This window comes from Manis javanica, chromosome 10 (genome assembly GCF_040802235.1).
Source record: "Manis javanica isolate MJ-LG chromosome 10, MJ_LKY, whole genome shotgun sequence".
Classification (NCBI taxonomy): Eukaryota; Metazoa; Chordata; class Mammalia; order Pholidota; family Manidae; genus Manis; species Manis javanica.
In genome coordinates this window covers 115916752-115934693 of record NC_133165.1, presented here as the reverse complement: position 1 = coordinate 115934693, position 17942 = coordinate 115916752, and the positions used below count along the sequence as shown (strand labels likewise).

At 56.3% G+C, this 17942-nt stretch overlaps 1 protein-coding gene across 9 annotated transcripts in view; it reads right to left on the bottom strand.

The window, feature by feature from the left end:
• LOC118970279 (uncharacterized) overlaps positions 1-17942 on the bottom strand; it is a 61899-nt gene that overhangs the window by 15678 nt on the left and 28279 nt on the right. The window contains exons 1-2 of one of the 9 annotated variants that reach the window (XR_005058142.2): positions 13194-13326; positions 1045-12427 (exon numbers count right to left, since the gene is read on the bottom strand). The exons of 6 other annotated variants lie outside the window; for them this stretch is intronic. Coding sequence is in view for 1 of the 3 variants with exons in the window: in XM_073214040.1 (XP_073070141.1) it covers positions 7981-8490 (510 nt within the window). In the remaining 2 variants the exon portion in view is untranslated. Of the gene's footprint in view, positions 1-1044; positions 12776-13193; positions 13332-17942 lie in introns of those variants that run through there. 2 more of the 9 variants (XM_073214040.1, XR_012121648.1) reach the window with 2 other exon arrangements.

Genomic DNA, 17942 nt, shown 5'->3' with positions numbered 1-17942 from the left:
GCTCTGGAAGCCACGAGCGGATTAGGGGAGAGTGGGGGAGTCTGGCCAGACCCAGTGGCTCTGCCTGTCATGTGGCCCCTGCCACAGGACTGGCCTCTCTGGCCCATGGTCCTCCCCCGTGCGGTGGGACAGCCTGCCCACCCCAGGGGCTACGGCAAGCCTTACAGGTGACAAGAGTAGGAGCCCCAAACCCGGGCCGGCTCCTAGTGGCGCCTGCCACCACGGCCCTGCTCCAGTCCCAGGACCGTCCGGCGGCCCGCCCCGGGGCCCACCCCGCTCAGAGCCCACGCCCCATGGTGCAGGCTGCTGGATGGCAGGGCTGGCTGGGCCCTCGTGGCGCTTCTTTGCCCAGACGTGGTTCTGTCCTTTGGAAGGCACTGGCTACCTGGGCCTGGGAACGTGGGGTAGGCCGTGGGGTGGGGCAGGAAGCTCCGAGCCCCGAGGGAGCCCCAGTGTTGACTGAGGTGCAGGGACCAGGCCCACGGGCTCAGCCTGTGTTGTCCACACTTGTGTTCCGTATTGCACTAGGTCCCTCTCAAAGGTCACGTGTGGGAGAACCATTCTCCCTGCCAGAGCGAGCTGCTAATGAATAGTGCACGGGGCGCAATCAGTGTGCAGAAGAGCCGCAGGAGGCCTGACACCGGGCCCCGGGTCAAGCCGTGTCGGACACCCAGGGCCCCAGAGCAACCGAGACAAACAGGGAGGGGTCAGGAGCAGGCCAGCACGCCGCGGGCAGCCACATCCTCCAGCCTCAACCAGGGGTGTGTGCCAGCTGCACAAACCAGGGGTGTGTCCGCACCTCCACTGCTTCACTGGGGCCAGCCGGCTTCTGCAGCCAGCAGCTACCACGGCAGCCAGTGTGGTCAGGGCGCAGGCGGGCTCTGTCCCCAGGGTCACAGCACCTAGTGGCCAAGCCGCCAGCCCTGGGGGGAGCCCAGGCTGCAGAGCCAAACAGGCTGCAGACTCTTCCAGGCTGTGTGGCCTTCAGGAACCTGGCCGCTCTGAGCATGTTTTATATCTTAAAAAGGAACCGTTTACACCTACCATACAAAGCTGACATCAGGGAAAATGAATGATTGAAAATCCGGTTGGCTCGGCTGGCATACACAGTAGGTGCTCACGCAAGGCCAGGGCCAACACCACACTCGTTACCACGCGGGCTCCGGAGATGCAAGCCATCGGCGGGTGCAGGGTCACACACTCGCCTGAGCGCCACTGAGTCGGGGACCGTCACAGGCGATGCGGAGCAGCGGTCCCCCGTTCCGGCCCCACAACCACAAGGACTCCTGCTTCATCCACAGATGTCACTTCCAGGTGTCGGACTCAGAACATTCTAACTCAAATGGAAACTTGAAGACGGGTCTGCCCCAAAGCCACAGTACCGCCACTGTCACCGGCCACAAGGAGCCTCCATGTGCTACCCAGCCTCAGAGCACTGCCCCCCAAGTCACCTCTGCTCCTTTTAAATGCCACGACGCGCCCTGGGCAATGCTGGCCGCCCCTGCCCCCATGACCTCATACACTTTTGGTAAACAAATGTCTCTTTTCGGGGGAGAACATGATAATGGGTGCATCCTGCCCAGGTTGTTAGTTTTGTAACTAAAGCGACTTTTTTTCCCCATTGCAAAAGGAACAGACCGTCATCAACAAGATCCGGGAAAGTGAAAGAAGGAAGCAGCCAGCACTTTGGATCCGCCCCTGCCCAGCCCCGAGCACAGCAGATGCCCTCCGGGAAGGGCTCACACGCATCCACGGAGCTGCCCTGACCTTTCCTGGAAGCGCTGCCCACATGATTATAAACCCTGCAGTGTCATTCCGAATGGCCACATAATGTCCCATCAGGTAGCTTCATCATGACTATGTAACCCAAACACCGAACCCAGGGGAATGGCTGGCTGCTCCCAGGTTCTCCCATTTGTAAGGGGCATTAGGACGAACAGCTCCATGCACAAATCTTCCGCCCTTCCCCAAGGGAGACCTCCAGAAGCAGGGTTCCGGCTCAAAGCCCAGGAGATCTGCCACATGCCCAAGACAGCCACTCCAAACCTGGCCCCTCAGAACGTTCCAGAGCCCAGCAAATGTCAGAGGTAGAGGTCAAAGAGACTGTGGGGCAGATGGAGAAACTGAGACTCAGAGCAGGGGAGTGACTGGCCCAAGGTCACACAGCAGGCCATCGGCAGAGGGGACTGGCAGGTGGGACGGAGGGCCTGAGCAGGCCCCAGGCTGACCTGCCACTGCTGGAGGAGGGGAGGCGAGGGACCTTGTGGTTTTGAGGACCACCTGGACGGGGACCCCCGGAAGCAGTGACATCTGAGCTAAATTAGCAGAATGTGCTGTCACCCACTGATGACATCTGATGGGCCAACAGATGCCTGCGTTTCCCACCTAGTGATTGAGAGCAATGGCCCCAGACGTCCATACACCTGTAACAGCTGGTCTTCTTGACTGAAACCCCCAGGGCAGTGGCTGGTGTTACCTGGACGTTGTCCCTCTGTGGGCCTCTCCATTGGGCACTGCCACACGGCTTGTGATGAGGCGTGGTCTCAGAGCCCCTCAGATTAGTCCTAAAAGGGAGCATACCTAGTGGAGGTAGAAAAATTAACTCCTGTCCATTTATTTCTCTGAGCATCCCAACTCCCCAGGAGATGTGGCAGGCTTGGTGGCTGGGCCACAGCACTACGCATGGTTGGTCCATGGCCCCCTCTTCTTCCATTTCAGTCTCTGGATTCTGTTTCGTTCATTCATGAAACGTTCCCCAAGAGCCTGCCCAGTGCCAGGCTGGTGATTCTGGCCTGTCCTTCCGGAGGCACTCAGTTTTCCTCAGCAGACACGGGCACGAACCGATCATCCAAGCTTGGGTCACAGTCCTGCAGGGCAGTGGGCAGGTGGGCAGTAGGGAGGGCTTCCAGGAGGAGGTGATGTTGTGCAACAGCCTGGAGAGATGGGGGATGGTGCCATGGGTTGCGGGCAACGCAAGCCTCCTGAGTCTATCACAGATGGGAGACCGGGCATCAGCCAGGAGCTGGATGGTAGCCCTGCAGGGTAGGAATTGGGGCAGAGGTCTGCAGCGTGATCACATGTCCCTGGTTGGGCAAGATATGGCAATGTGGAGGCGGGGGAGAAGTGATGTGGGGGCCAGGCTGAAAGGGGGCGGGACTAGGGAATGATCTGGATGTGGCAGGGAGGGGAGTCAGGGATGACCCTGTAGGTCAGTGGCTGCAGGGATGACCCCACAAGTAAAGGGGGGAGGAAGGGGAATAGGTGTGGTCATAGCAGAGGAAAGTCCCCAGTGGGGGCGGCCCAAGGTCAGGCCAAATTGGTACACCAAGCAGGCAGCCTGCCTGGAATGGCGGCGGCCTCCCCTGTGCTCTGCCAACGTGTGGAAGGTGTATTCACACCGAGCTACAGAGCATGCCCAGATCCCAAGGCAGAGAAATGTGCCTTCCTGCTTCTTGCCCAACTCTGTGGCCTCCGCTGCTTCCCCTCTCATGGGCACCAGCAGGGTCAGCTGCCACCCAACTCTGTTCATCATCGTTCTAATGGGCCACCTCCTGGGTCCTGCCTGCCAGAGGCCCCAAATGCAGCTGAGGGCACAGGGGAGGGCCAGGGGGTTTAGGATGCCAGCCAGTCTGGCTCAGGCTCTTCTGTTTGGATCTGCAAGGGGCTCAGCCTCCCAGATCTCAACTTCCCGGTGGGCACCCGGTCGGGACTCCACAAAGTTGCCTTAGATAACAGACATTAGGGCCCAGCACACGGGGGGGTTCAGTCCCCAGGAGACAAAGCAGAGCTTACGCACTAGGCAGCACCCACCAGCCTCACTGGCCCCACACCCGCAGAAGATCCCTGGACACACGGAGAGACAACAGGAGGGTGTGCCCACCTGCCATAAATCACCACACCAGGCTTTATAGTTATTGGGGCATTTAGCTCCTCCTTCTGCTCTTCCCCATTTCCCTGGGGAAATATCCCCCATTTCCTACACTATCCCAGTGTTCCTGTACGTCTAAATCAACCTCGGCCAGCATGGCAGCCTGCTCTTTGAGCCAGCTCCCTCGGCCTACCTTACTTCCACCCGGAGAGGCAATGGCTACCTGGATACGGCCACTCAAACCAGTTTCATTCCTGCCCAGGACAGAAAACTGAAAATGCCGTGGAACAGCCCCTGAGCTGCGGTGACAATGTCCCCCGGACCTACGGGCTGCTGCGCCTGCCACGGGGTTGTGAAGAAATGAGGATACCTCGGGTGGGGTGGCAGGCTGGCTCACAGTCGAGGGGGACTGACTGTACCAGCCCCTCGGCCCAGATGGGTCAGGCGGAACACCTCAGCTCAGGCCTCCCAGTAGCAGGTCCTGGAGACCTGGAGAAACGTCTGCCTGTCCCCATTTCCCTGGGGCCGGGCTGGGTGAGTGTCAGCCCCAGGGTGGGTCTGCGGCCACCCCAGGATGCACGGCCTGCACCATTCAGGATGAGGATGCTGGGGGGTGGGGGCTTCAGCTGTGACGGCACCACCCGCCTACCACTTATCTTGCCTGGCTCAACTCCCCCTCATCCCCTCACAACACTGCAGTTACTCATCCCCATTTTACGGCTGACGCTGAAGCCCAGGGTTGAGAGCAGTCTTCGCAGACACCAGGTAAATGCTCCTGGCTACCGCGAAAGCCTCCCTCCTCCGAGGCTGTGCTCCTTGTCTGTGAGCTGGGAAGTGTCCCCCAGAAGAGGCCAGCCCCCACAATGTCTGTGAGATTAAAAAACAGAAGCTGAGAGACCCCCCCCATGGGACAGCCGAGCCCCCCAGCCCCACATCACCTCCTGTGAAACTCCCCAGCTCCCGAGAAGTGGAGGGGAAGAGGCCCCCCCACCAGGGCGGCCGACTGGGTCTGGGGGCCGCTGCCAGGGGCCGGGCCTGGGCGGGAGCTTCCGAGTCAGCCGAGCAGCAGGGTGCCCTCCCTGTCTCCCCAGGAGAGGAGCCGGCTGAGTTTTTTTAAAGCTGGACCTCATTTTCTGCCCACATTTCTGACCTCCGGAAACCTCGCGGGTAGTTTTCCAGAGCCCTCTGTATCCCATCGCGGGCACGGTTCACCTCCGCCCACCGCGTTCACAGCCAGGCACCCGACAGATGCCGAGTGGAGCTTGGCGGGCACAACTGCCCAGGCATCTGGGCGCCCACAGCCAGGGGCGGGGCCTTCCCATGCCCGGGGTGCACAAGCTTCGACGGGCTCTCGGCCTCTCAAACCACCGTCTCTGGTCAAATTCCATGACTCCTTCTCGTTAAAAAAAAAAAAAAATCCCTCTTTGAAAACAAACAAAAGTCCCAGAGCTGGGACTCTGAAGAGCTGGCTTCGTTGCAGCTTCCTGTTCTCTTTGTTTCTTTTTCTTGTTTGGCATCACAAGGAACTGGAGAAACAGTTTTATCCTCTCATTTTACAGATAGGTAAACTGAGGCCCGGAGACAGGAAGGGGTTTACTCAAGGCCCCCGTCCAGGATAGGAGCAGGGGGCCACGGACCCAAGTCCAGGGCTCAGTCCTCGGCAGCTGCTGATGTGGGTGAGAAAGGACTGGGTCTGAGCCTGCAGCCTGCCAAGACTGCGAGCAGCCACGGCCAGGGAAATGCGGGCCCTCAGGCACTCACTCCACCGTGGGTGTCATCCGGGCGGGTGGCCGACAGCAGGGCCCCCTGGCACAGAAGGCTGGTGCTCAGTAAATGCGGGAAGAAACCCATGGGCGGAAGCCTTGAACTGAGGGGTAGGGCTCAAGGAAAGCAGGCTGGCTCTAATGGAAACCGGTCAGCGGGCCAAATGCAGCAGGAGGGCCGCCCCCCCCCGCCCCCTCCCACCCCGGTTTCCATGGGGACAGAGCTGGGGAGGCGGAGCTCTGGCGGGGCTGCAGCAGCAGATGTGGCCTGTGCAGGGCTGGCGTGGGGGCAGGAGGGGCAGCACTGTGCCTGGCAGCAGGGCCCTGGGACGTGGCAGGCCGGGGTTGGATGCAGTAAGAAGCCTGGGGCTGGGGGTCTGCCACCTCCAGGATGCTCCCCAGATTCCTCGGGCCCTCAGCCCAGCACTGGGTGCTCCAGGCTAACCTTTGGTCCTCACCCGGCTGGACCCAGGCCCTGCCAACACCTTCTGAGCCTGGGTCTGGGCCTCTCTGAGGGAGCCCATGTTTGCCGAGTGAGGCCGCCCTGCCTGTGAGCGGGAGACGGACGCCACATGGTGGCTCCGGCCCTCCAGCAAGGACCCTGAGCTCACCAGCGCTGCTCCATCCAGTCGCCGGACAGTGCAGCTGGGCTTCCCTTGTACCCTGAGCCAGGGCCAGCTGGCAGCAGGCTCCCTGCCCTTCCTGAGAGGTGTCCTGGGGAATCAAGAGAGCGCTGAGCAACTCCAAGACACATGGGGCCCGGGAATCAGGGCTGTGGGCCCCTTAGCAGAGGCCACACAGGCGGGTGGCAGAGGGCTGTCTGGACCTGACACGGTCCGTTTGCCCACAGAGAGCTGGTTTCACTGGCTCATCGTGGCCTGTACATGCACCCTGGCCCCTCTGTTCTGCCCCGATCTGCAGGAGCCCCCCTCACACTGTGACCCCAGCCAAGGAGCAGACCACGGAAGGTGCCAGTGATCCCCGGCTCCCAGCTGATCCTTGGACCCCTAAGATAAGGTGTGAGCGTCTCCACGAGACAGAGGTCAGCACCCATCAGATGCAGAATGGCATCTGCAGTGGATGCCATCGTGAAGAACCCATGAAAAACCCCAGGCCCTCATCTAACACTGCAGGCTCCCAGCACAGTGGAAGGGTCTGGGTCTGGCACAGAGCAGAAAGGGCCATTCTGAGAACACCAATGGCTGCAAAATGGCTTTGCCTGTTTTAGTTTTTACCCCATCTCCCAAAGGTTTTTATTCCTGGTGTCTGAGCGATAAACTCTCTGTAGAGCATCCATGATCACCTGGGCCTCCAAGCTCATCCACTCCACCTCTAGGCTCTAGGGTGACCCCACGGCTCTCTCCTTCCCAACGCCTGCTGCCTCACTGTGCATCGTGCACAGCCCAACCAGAACTCTGAGTCACAAGGGCCTGGAGCCCTGGCCACAGTCGGGCACTCGCAGGCTGCATCAGCCCCAGCCAGCAAGTCCCAGGTCCTGGGGTAATGGAAACCCAGCCAGAGTTGAGTCCTGAGGACCTGCAGAACCAGTGCGACACGCCACTGGGACGCTATGGATGGAGGCCATGCTGGCTCTCCCTCAGGGCAGAAGAACTCTGGGGCAGAGGGCAGGGCCCCGTCATGCTGCAGGTCCGGGAGGAACCCAGCAGCCATGAGAGGCTGAAAATAAGCAGGTTCCCACCCAGCCAGGGAGAGTGTGGGTCCTGTGGGCAGACCTGGGCATGGGGGCAGGCTCTGCACGAGCCAGCTGTGTGACTCTGGGGACATTCTGGCCTCTTTGAGCTGGGGTTTTCTTACACAGAAAACTTAACATCCACCGTGCACGCGGGCAGGGACCATCCATGGTCATCCCGTCTGCACCATATTCCAGAGCTGGACAAGCGCTGGCACATGCTGGCTCCGACTGGATGTTGAAATGAAGTGCACTGGGCAGATTTAATTTAGGAATGGACACTTTAACAAAAGTGGATTAAAGTACTCAGCCCTGCGCCTGGAGCTCAGTAGGTCAACAAAAGACAGTGCCTCTAACCCTGAGGGCTGAGTCCTGTTTGTGCAATCCGACAAGCGCTGGCCCTCCCTTGGGGGGCCAAGTGCGGCCCCCAGCTCTCTCCACCAGCCCCCGGAAAGGGCCTTCTGCCACTCTGGGTCCCCCAGTGGCCCTGCCCCAGCCAGACTCACTCATCCCTCCCGTGGCAGCTTGATACCAACTGTGGCGGCCTGCCACACTGCCTGGCCCAGGAGTGCCCACCTGGAGGCTGCTTCTGAGAGCCTGTCATGGGCACCAACCAGGCCGGCTGTTTGCGCGTGACTCCGTGGCGGGGCCGAGCTCACCTCTGGTGCCGGAGCATCCAGGAAGGAGGCCTGAGACCCGAGGCCCACCTGGCAGGTTCCGAAGCCTCCAAAAGTGTTGGCGTTGGGCGATTTACTATTTGTGCATCCCAACAACAGAGGTGCAGGCTGGAGGGCACTTTCACCATGCTGCTGAGATCCCTGCGGCCGAGTCACGGGAGACTGGGCACTGGGCCCCATGCACCAGGCCCGGCAGGACTCCTTGTCCCAAGCTGGAGGCAGCAGCAGCACCCAGCGGCTCAGCAGAGGAAACGGCGGGGACTCCAGGACCCCCCGCCCACGCCCGGAAGCGCGGGCACACCCTCCGCAGGAATCCTGGGGCAGGGCCTGGCGCCCAGGAAACTGGGCCAGAGGCTCCCTCACATGCCCCACCAGCTGCTCCCTTCTGGGTGAGACCCCGCCCCCACCTCCCCTCGAGCCCACGGAGAAGCTCTGAAGCCAGAGCGTCTCAGGGACGGAGGCCGGAGACCCTTTCCCAGGGTCCACCACCATCTGCTTCCCGTCAAGGGACCACTGCAGGCACGAGATTAATGCCGGGTGACATCACTACATCTAATGCCCCAAAAAACCCATGGTTAGGACTTATGCCTGGCTTTACAGATGGGGAAACTGAGTCTGGGACAGGCAGGCAGCTCACCTGAGTGCCCAGGCTTCTGTTCTCTTTCTAGGAGGTCAATGTGGGAAAAAAACCAACCCACTGTGTGCCTCCCAGTCGGGTCCTCCTTTGACGTCTGACTGTTTCCTGAGTCCAGCGCCATCACGCCCTCTTAAAGACAGAACTGAGGCCTTTTCCATCACAGCTTCGCTGCGCGCTGGCGCCGTCTCACTGGGCCTCCAGTCCCGCCATGCTCCTGATGGGGAAACCAGGCCACTGGGCCTGCCACGCAGGCCTCGTGTGCACTCCCTGTGGGGAGGCCAGCCTGTGGCCCACTTCTCGGAGGGGGGCGTCCAGCACACTGCCTGGCCCACCCCAGGGCCTTCCGGCCGCTCCCTCCCGCGGCCCGCCTTCCCGGATCCTGTCCCGGGCCTGCCCGGGCCGCCATTTCCTCTCCGGGCCTGGAGGCTCACTTCCATCCTTGGCAGTCTGCAAATGGCCGGCGCCCAGAACCGCCTGTCCCTTCGAGGAGACAGCGCCGTGCCTGGCCAGGGCCCAGAGCGCAGCCGGCCGGGCCAAGGGGCCGCCTTCCCGTCCCTGGAGCCCAGTATCTCTTTGGCCCTGGGCTGGGAGAAGCACCCGTCAGAGTTGGGAGGGGGGCGCTGGCCCAGGCATCCCCAGGAGTGACCCACCATGGAACCAGGAGGGGGGCCAGCCCCAACCGGACACAGTGCCCCCAAACACCAGCCCACCTCTGGGGACCACTGAAATACCAGGGGAAGCACAGAACACCCGTGTGCATGTGCGCACACGTGTCACATGCACATACCGCATGCCTATGCATGTCCACACTCCTCCGTTAATGCAGAACAAACATGGCTTTGGAGGGCAGCAGGCCTAGGTTTGAATCCCTGGAGGGATGGAGAAGACAACGGCCCCCACCTCGCAGGCATGCCTGAGGCTCAGAAAGAAATTGAGGAGTAACAGCATTATGGGGTGCTCCCCAGGAACACGCATCGCACTGAGTGCTTTATTTGCCTTGCAATGATACGGGGATACTGACTGTCCCCATTCTACAGATGAGGACACTGAGGCAGAGAGGCAAAGCGACTCACCCTTGAGCAACACATGCAGGAAACAAAGCAACCCAACCGGAACCCTGGCTTCCGTTCTGGGGCCGCGCTCATCCCCACTCTGCTTTCCAAATGTGACCTGTCTGGCGTGGGCCCTGCCACGGTGAGGACACTTACTGTCACTGTCACCATTCCTAGATGACCACCGTTACTCTGGGGCTGTGACTCGTGAACGCGGGGCTGCTTCATCTTGCCTTACCTTTGGGAGCACCCAGACCGGTGCCGCATTCATGGGGCTGCTAATAAATACCGTTCTGCTGCTGACGCAGGGGTCAATAGGCTCAAAGACCCAGATTGGACAGGATGACACGGTTAAAAAATCTGAGAGCAGAGCCACCCGTGAAAGTGGGCCCCCAACGGCTCTGGCAAATTTCACCAACTTTACACTTTTCCTATTATTCCCCAACATCTCTGCCAACAGGTACACTCCTTAAAAATAAGCCAAAACAAAGCACTTCTATTCACAAATGGAAGGGGCGTCGGGAGCCTACCGGCCAGGAGTTCAGCACAACAAACAGGAGGGCAGCCCCAGAGGCTAAGAACGGCAGAGCCTGAATCCAGAATTTGGATACGCAGAGGCGGACACTTAAAAATAAGGAAGGGGGGGTGGGGTGGGGGAGTGAACCCTCAGAACTGATTCCATCATAATGTAAGCAAATTTGCAAAATAAACAGTTATCATCATTGGCAAATTATTGTCGCTGTAAAACTGCTCTGTCCTCATGTGTGATGATACGGACCAATAAATTCTTCACTTTGTTATCTCGGTGAGATAATTTTTTTTAAGTATTTTATAGCTACTTCTTGTAGTTTATTTTTCTTTTGAAAAATTTTAAAATTTAAATGTACCTTGTAGACCATGCAAAATAATTACAATCTTTCATAAATGGCTCACAAATAATTTATGGATGTCTACATAGAACAGCTAGAGATTTAATGTGTTTCCTATAGAGATTATGAAGATACTACAATCAAATGTCCTAAAACCCCCACGATTTCAAATTTAAATCCAGCGTTATGCTGTTTGTGCTGCAAAGCAAGATAAAAATTGGTGATTAATTAAAACATTTAAGGTCCCCTGACATAGGGCATTTGAAGTCTTCAAAGCCAAAGATGGACTAAAATTTAAATTAAAATGTAATGAAAATGATGGTTGTTCCTCTACCGAATTTTTCAGGGGATGAGAATATCATTTAATGAAACTGCTTTTATATGCAAGTGCAACTTGTTTATTTTGACCTCAGTTCTTCGAAATTGTTGACGCCACAATTGAAATATGCTGTGTGTTCTAACAAGGACCCAGCAGTCGTAATGACAGACCAGCCCATCTGTGCTGTGAGAATGTATAATTTCACTCTATAGTGGAATTTATATAGAAGTGATGATGTGAAAACTGCTATGTGTGGTACTTTAAAAAAAAAAACTGCTAAGAAGTAATGGGTGCTGTGGAGAATGCCGATATTTTGCTTGATTAGAAAAAAAGATTATATGGAATTTTACTGATCTAGAGGGGGTAGAGGTTACTACCCATGTTAAAAAACTATTATAACTGATCTCATATAAACACCCCAGCTCTATAAGACACGGTGGAAAACATGTTACTGTATACACTAGAATTGTTAAATTAATGGAATCTTGGTGGAAAATACTAATGCAGAATGAAAATGCTCATTTGGGAATTAATTGATTTTATGTTTCTTGCCCTTACCTTGTCCAGAAAGAAAATGAATTAATGCTCAGGAAATCTAACTTGCATTCCAGGATTTAGGATTCAAGTGTTGTTCACCAACATTAAATATACCAAAAAAATTAAAAATTTAAATATGAGGAGGGGGCAGCAATTAAAAGCATACATTCTTTCAAAATGATTAACTCTCCTTTCCTCCCACCCCAACTTTCTATACTCTTGGCTTTTGCCTTTAGAAGGTATTGTACTGTTTTTACCTATTACTTTTATTTTGTTTAATTTGATGCTTGCTGAGTATTTGGGTGGTGTGATCCTCTAGCTCATGGCAGCAGAATGTGGCTGTCATAATCACGAAAGTGTTCTAATTATCTCAGCTATATACGCCTGTCTCTGCAGCCGCAAACCTCCCGTATCGACTGCTGTTTAATCTAAGAACAAAAGCAGCCGTGATATTCCTCGTGTGAGCTGAGCTCAGTTTTAATATTTGGTGGTGTCTGCTCCAGCCAGCTGCTCAGGCCCACACAAACAAGGAAAACAAAGATGTATTTACGTGGGAATTTTCCTCTTAGTTGAAATTAAGAACTTTCTGGGCCTGATTTTCCATTTTCCATAAATCAAGACCCCGGCTACCCACAGACGTGGGGAACGCAGGCCACCTCTGTGGATGCTTTTGTCAGCCTCCTAGAGGACAGGGGTAAGCTCTGAGCTCAACTCTGCAAAGCCCACCTTTTAAATAAAAAGGTTCAGCAGTTCTGAAGAGTCAGGGACGAACAGAAAAACTCAGGCAGCCACAGAACTCAGCTCCTAGATGGTGGCGGCAGTGCAGTGGGGACATAAAGGTCTTCGAAGGACTCCCACCCCTGTGGACATGTTCAGGCTCTGGACAATCGCGATGTCTCGGCCCACAGCTCTGCAGATGGTAAACCAGGCCGGGATCAGGGCACAGGCAGGCCTGGGCCACTCAGGGCCCCTGTGGTCTGTCTGGTGGACGTATGCATGGGCGCCCCTGCACCATCTGTGGGAAGGGGAGTTTGAGCCAGGGACAGCACCGTTAGGTGGAACCCAAGGCTTAAATAAGTGCTTAAAAAACAAAGCCCCAAACAACCTGAGATTTACCCCACCCTGAGCTGAGAGCCCAAAAGAGCTCCCAGCCACCCAAATCAAAAAATAAAATAAAATAAAGAAAGGGAGAAAGAACTGCATACCTAAATTGTAGACATGGCATCAGACATGCTGGACAAAATAAAAGGGCATCTGTTTCTCGATGCAGAATCCACCCTCCCGCGTGCCAGCCTGGCCCTGCCTGCCGAGGAGTTTGCTGGGAGGAGCGGGGATGCCTCTGGTGTTTTTCCCTTTGCCATTCCTAGTGCCGCCAAAAATTTAAATAATAATGATAATAATAATAATGAGGCCCCCATGACAAACTGACACAACTGAGCACAGAAGAGTAGGCCGTGCCTATTAATACCTCCTAAAACATTTGTTCAGATTATAATGGAACACGCAGCTACTGTGAAATAACAAACATTCCATTTTTATTGTGATTTCTAAAGCCTGTAGCTTTGGATCTTAAAAATAAATGGGCTCGGCTTCTTCCTCTTTACCCTGCAGTTTCTGGAAGGGCTTATTTCAACCAAGATATGGCGGAGGGGGGGTGTCTGAAATTGAATTTTGAATTCCAGATAACCAATTAGAAGGAAGAAAAGGTAAAAGGCGTGGAGCACAAGATGGCAGAGCTCTCGGCTTGTCTCCAGCAAAAAGAAGGGAAGAAGGTGACTTACCCAAGAGAGTGAGGAGCTTTCTCAAAAGAAGGCACTGAAAACGCTGTCCCGATGCCCGGCTGGTCACAGGGGCAGGCAGAGGAGGGCAGGTCCCGCTGGCCGAGCAGGCCGGTCACAGGTGCCAGCCCCGACCAACAGGCCCTCGGGCACCCTGGTCTGTGGCCACCATCATCTATTGCTCTCTTGGTCCAGCCAGTGCGGCCTGGGCCTCGGCCACCCCGGCACCCGGAGGCACGGCTGCCAGGAGCCAAGTGGCGCTGGGGGCGGCCCTGCTGCCAGCCCAGGAGGACGACGAAAATGCTACTTTTGTCTCCTGCTCTCATCTGGCAAGGGCTGCCCGGGGAGGGGGGGCCAGAGGCGGCCGCTGCGGCTCGGCCCCGCCCACCGGGAATTTTTGAAAGATGCTCATGGGTGCCGGGAGGATGGCAGACGTGGCAGAGGCGGGTGGGCCAGACCCCCAGGCCCACCACCAGGAAGGGGGGGCCAGCCAAGTGGGAGAGGAGGAGGGGGCAGGAGCGGCCGGCCATTCAGCGGCTGGCCCAAGGAGGCCTCCGAGAGCCGGGCCTGGCCCAGGCTGCCCGGGTGGCAGCCCTCCGTGGCCGGGCCAGGCCATGCAGCCTGGCGCCATGTTGCAGGCAGCCTCCCTGGCCGGGCTGCTCCCAAGTCCAGGAGGCCTGGGTTCGCTCTGGGCATAGAGGCCACATTGTTCTCACGCTGGGCCCTGCAGAGGGGCCAACCGTGGCCAGCACCCGGGCCGTGCTCCCCAACAGCTGCCTGGGCCTGGGCCCACAGAGTGAGCCCCTTCTAACCAATGCCACAGGGGGCTGTGCCAGCATGGCCAGCAGCCCAGGCTATGGGTGTAAATCTGTCCTTGGGTGCAACTGGCCACCTGATCTGGGCAAGCCATCACCTCCCAGACTCCGTTTCCCCATCCATATAGAGAACAGGGATAATGGCTCCTACCACTCAGGCTGCTGAAAAATACATGCAGAGTGCTGAGCATGGCACCCAGCACCCTGCAGGCGCTCAGGAGAGTTATCATGCCAAGACGGGCCACACGGTGGTCAGGCAGCCACATGGCACCGGGGTGCGGAGTCCAGGCGTGTCCCCAACCCCCTCGGACCACCACTAATCCTTCAGTTTCACCAAAGCCAGTCTTCACCACCCCATGGGGAAAGGGGCCCGTGCTCTTGACCCAGCCCTTGGCCCTGGTCAGCGGGCTTGAGGTTTTAATGCAGGTGTGCTTCATGTGGAGATGTATCGGGCTCGGCTATCCTCTGCCGCAGGCACCCGGCTGTGTCCACACGGCCAACCTGTCTGCCCAAGTGTCTCCTTCTGCCTTTTCTGAGGTCGGGCGCTGGGGTGGCGACCACACGGCTGCCCAGCAGGGTGCCAAAGGCTGGAGGCAGGGCCAACTCTGCACCTGAGTGGAGGGGACAGTGAGGTGACTGCGCAAGGCCTGCCTCCTCGGCTCTTGGGCCTTCTGTTGGTAACGACTAGAGGGTAAGGGGTGGGCTGGACACCCCGCCATCCAGGGATGGGGGCTCCCCAGGCTGCCTGGAGTACGTTTTATTTTAATACTGTGTTGCACCTGCTCAGAGACAGTCATGCCCAAAGCGAAGGGGTGGTGCTGAGTGAATGAGAAGGAAACAACCCAGGGGGAGCCCTCTGGTCCTCAGGCTCCAGGCTCCAGGCTCATGCACATGGCCACGTGACCAGCTTGCCAGCTGGTGCCAGAGACAAAGCAGGTAGGATCCTAATGCCATGCACCCGACCAGGAATGCTGGGAATTTCATTCCAGGAACAGCCTGGCACAGCTGCCAACAGTCTGGCCCCGAGAGGAGAGGGTCCCCCCATGCTCCAGAGGGGAAGCCACCTTGGGGCTGGTCCAGGCAGGAGAGGGGGCAGAAGCTGGGTCACAGCTGCTGAAGGTGGCGGGCATCCCACCCTGACACGCACAATATCGCCTCCACCAGGAGTGGTCTTTGCTATGCCCAGCTGGCGGCCCAGGAGATAATAGACTCTACACCAAGGTCTACAGGCCAGTGTGGGTCTCAGGGCACAAGATATCAGCCAGGGCAGCCAGGCCAGAATCAGGTCCTCGGATGGAACCGCCTGCCATAAGGTCTGGCAGCATTGCCACCGTGCCGGGGCCAGAATTCCCATCGACAAGTCCTTCTCCTCCCAGCAGGGCAGGGAGGGCTCCACAGTGGAGGTGACATGAACAGATCCTGAAATGCCTGGGACACACCTGTGTCCCTGTAGGCCAGAACCTGCATATCTGGCACCTGCTTGGAGCCCAGGCAGGCCTGGGAGATGGGATGTACATCTCCCACGAACTTCGATACAGCTTTGCTTACTGTTAAAACATATGGAAGACTGAAGCCCCAGCACCATCGTTTTGTTATAATTTAAAATGTAATTATAAAAGGCTGATTTGAATGTAAATATCACTCTTAAACACAGGAAAGGCGAATATAGATTTAAGAGCCCAAATCAGTAGGTAAATATTTCAGCTAACCGCTCTTCCTACCACCTAAGACCCCAGAATTAAGGGAGGTTCACAGAAAAACCTAGCCGTGACAGCAGAAACCAAAGTTACCAGGACAACACTCCTTTTCTAATCTAAGGGAAAATTCTACTCTTAAAAAAAAAAATTAGCCTCTTAACTTTGTACAGCCCATGCACACGTATCTAACCACAACTACCAGCCCCTTTTGACGGTAATAGCCACTGCCTGCTGGCCACAGCTCTGCTCAGAAAACCCCTTAAGCCACTGGTTAAACAGCAGGTCCCGCCATTTGCCAAGGGGCCGGATTGCCACATCCATTCGGGTTTCTGAGCCATCCCAAGATACAGGCCTCCTGAATCCGGAGTCAAACAACAAGTTTCCCACCCCAAACTTCATAGTACTTTTAAAAGCAGCTTCCCTCCTCCAAAAAAAAGTGAATAAAAGCCTGTGCTTTAGGATTTCAGTCTTTCCCATTTCAATTTTACCAGTTCTACCCATGGCCTCAAAAGCTGTTTAGGTCATCCCCAAAAGAGAGCTCTGTTCAGAGGATTTTTGCAGCCGGGTAATGCAGAAGGTAAAACAGACCATGTCTGTCTGACCTTAAGTTTAAGACCAGGATTTTAGAAAGAAAAAAAGATGACAGTAGATTTGAAAAACAAAACCTCATTTTTGAAGCCAAATGTTATCATTTGTCAACAAAGTTTTTTGGGGGACAGGGAGGCTTGGCAGGGAGGGGCTCTTGTGCCCCACCCTGACCGGGCCACTCCTGCTGTCCTCCACTAGCCTCACAGGAGCACCCAGACAAGGGACCCCATTAGCCGGCAGGGGTCCCTGGCCAACTATCCCCCCACCAAGACCGGCTCCCCAGTGCACTCATTACAAGACCCAGCTAAACCACTTCCTCCCCAGTTGCCTAACATGAGCCCGCGATTCCCGGGAAGCCGCCCTGGCTGCATGGAGGCTGTGAATTCAGCAGGAACCCAGTCGAACTGCTCCAGCACCATCCGCGGCGCCAGAGCAGGGAAATGGAGGTGGCTCACGGGTAGGCCCACACTGAAATTCTGTTCATTCTGCTAATTCAGAAAATACCCACCCAGTGCCAACTCTGGGCCAGGTTTGTCACGAGTTACAAACACACCCTCTCCAGCTGTGAAGGGTGTTTGAGGGCCTGTGTGCGGCTTCACAGTCAGGCCAGACTCTCCAGTAACCTGCAGGCCGCTCCCAAAGTCATCTGAAAATGGGATTTGGGGAAGAGTAAAGGTCCCCAGAGAATCACAAATATCATCCAAAACTGCCCTCAACAGACTGCCCACAACCCCTGGGGACGGACCCTTCCTGTTTGAGTGTCTGTTTATCTCACTTCCCAGCAGACAAAAGCTTACCGGGCCAGCCCAAGGGAGGGAGACCCCATCTAGCCCATGACCCAAAACCTGGAAATCTGGCTACCTTTCTGGGGCTTGCAAATGAGCCCCTGCAGCCTTTCAAAAGAAATCACAGAAGGGAGAAAACCCACAAACTCGTGAAACTTTAAACTCTACTCAACAAAGAAAGTCAAATGTTCCCAGTGAAATTTCCCAAGAACCCCAAGTTAGGGGACTTTATTTCTTCCTTTTCTATAAATCCCTGCCCCTGAGTTCTTAGGGCCTGCAATACCCCGATACTCGAGCTCCACTGTCCCAGCCAACAGGACACCGGTCGGCCCTGAAAATAAATATTTCATATAAAAGGTCCATTGTCTTTACTCGGACACAATTGTCGCTTTTTCTCCCTCCTCAGCTCCATAACATCAGAAAGCATGGCCGATGCCATTTACAGTTCTTTCTTGTTCCAACAAGATGTTTTGAGAAAGGGCAATCTTGCTGGGTCTTCCTGAACGATCAGCTAAGAGATAAAATTCTCCCAAAGCAAGCATTTTCGTAAACGTATGCTTGCATGTGGCCAAAGAACAATCAGCCCGTCACAGTGGTGAGACCCTCCCACAGCATCGCCTGCCGCACTGCCAGCAAGGACGCTGGTAGCTGAAGTGGACACTCTGGACCCCTGAATCGGGATGTCTTGCTTTCCCTGGACCCTGAAGTGGCGAGAGCACAGGTCAGATGCTGGGGCCAGCACCCATGTGAGCTCTGAGTGCCATTCTCAGGGAAGTTCCACTCCTGCCCCTAAGATGGGGCATGTTCCTCTGTCAGCACATCCCAGGACCTCTGGGGGACTTGGCCCCTCCTGGCATACCCCGTGCA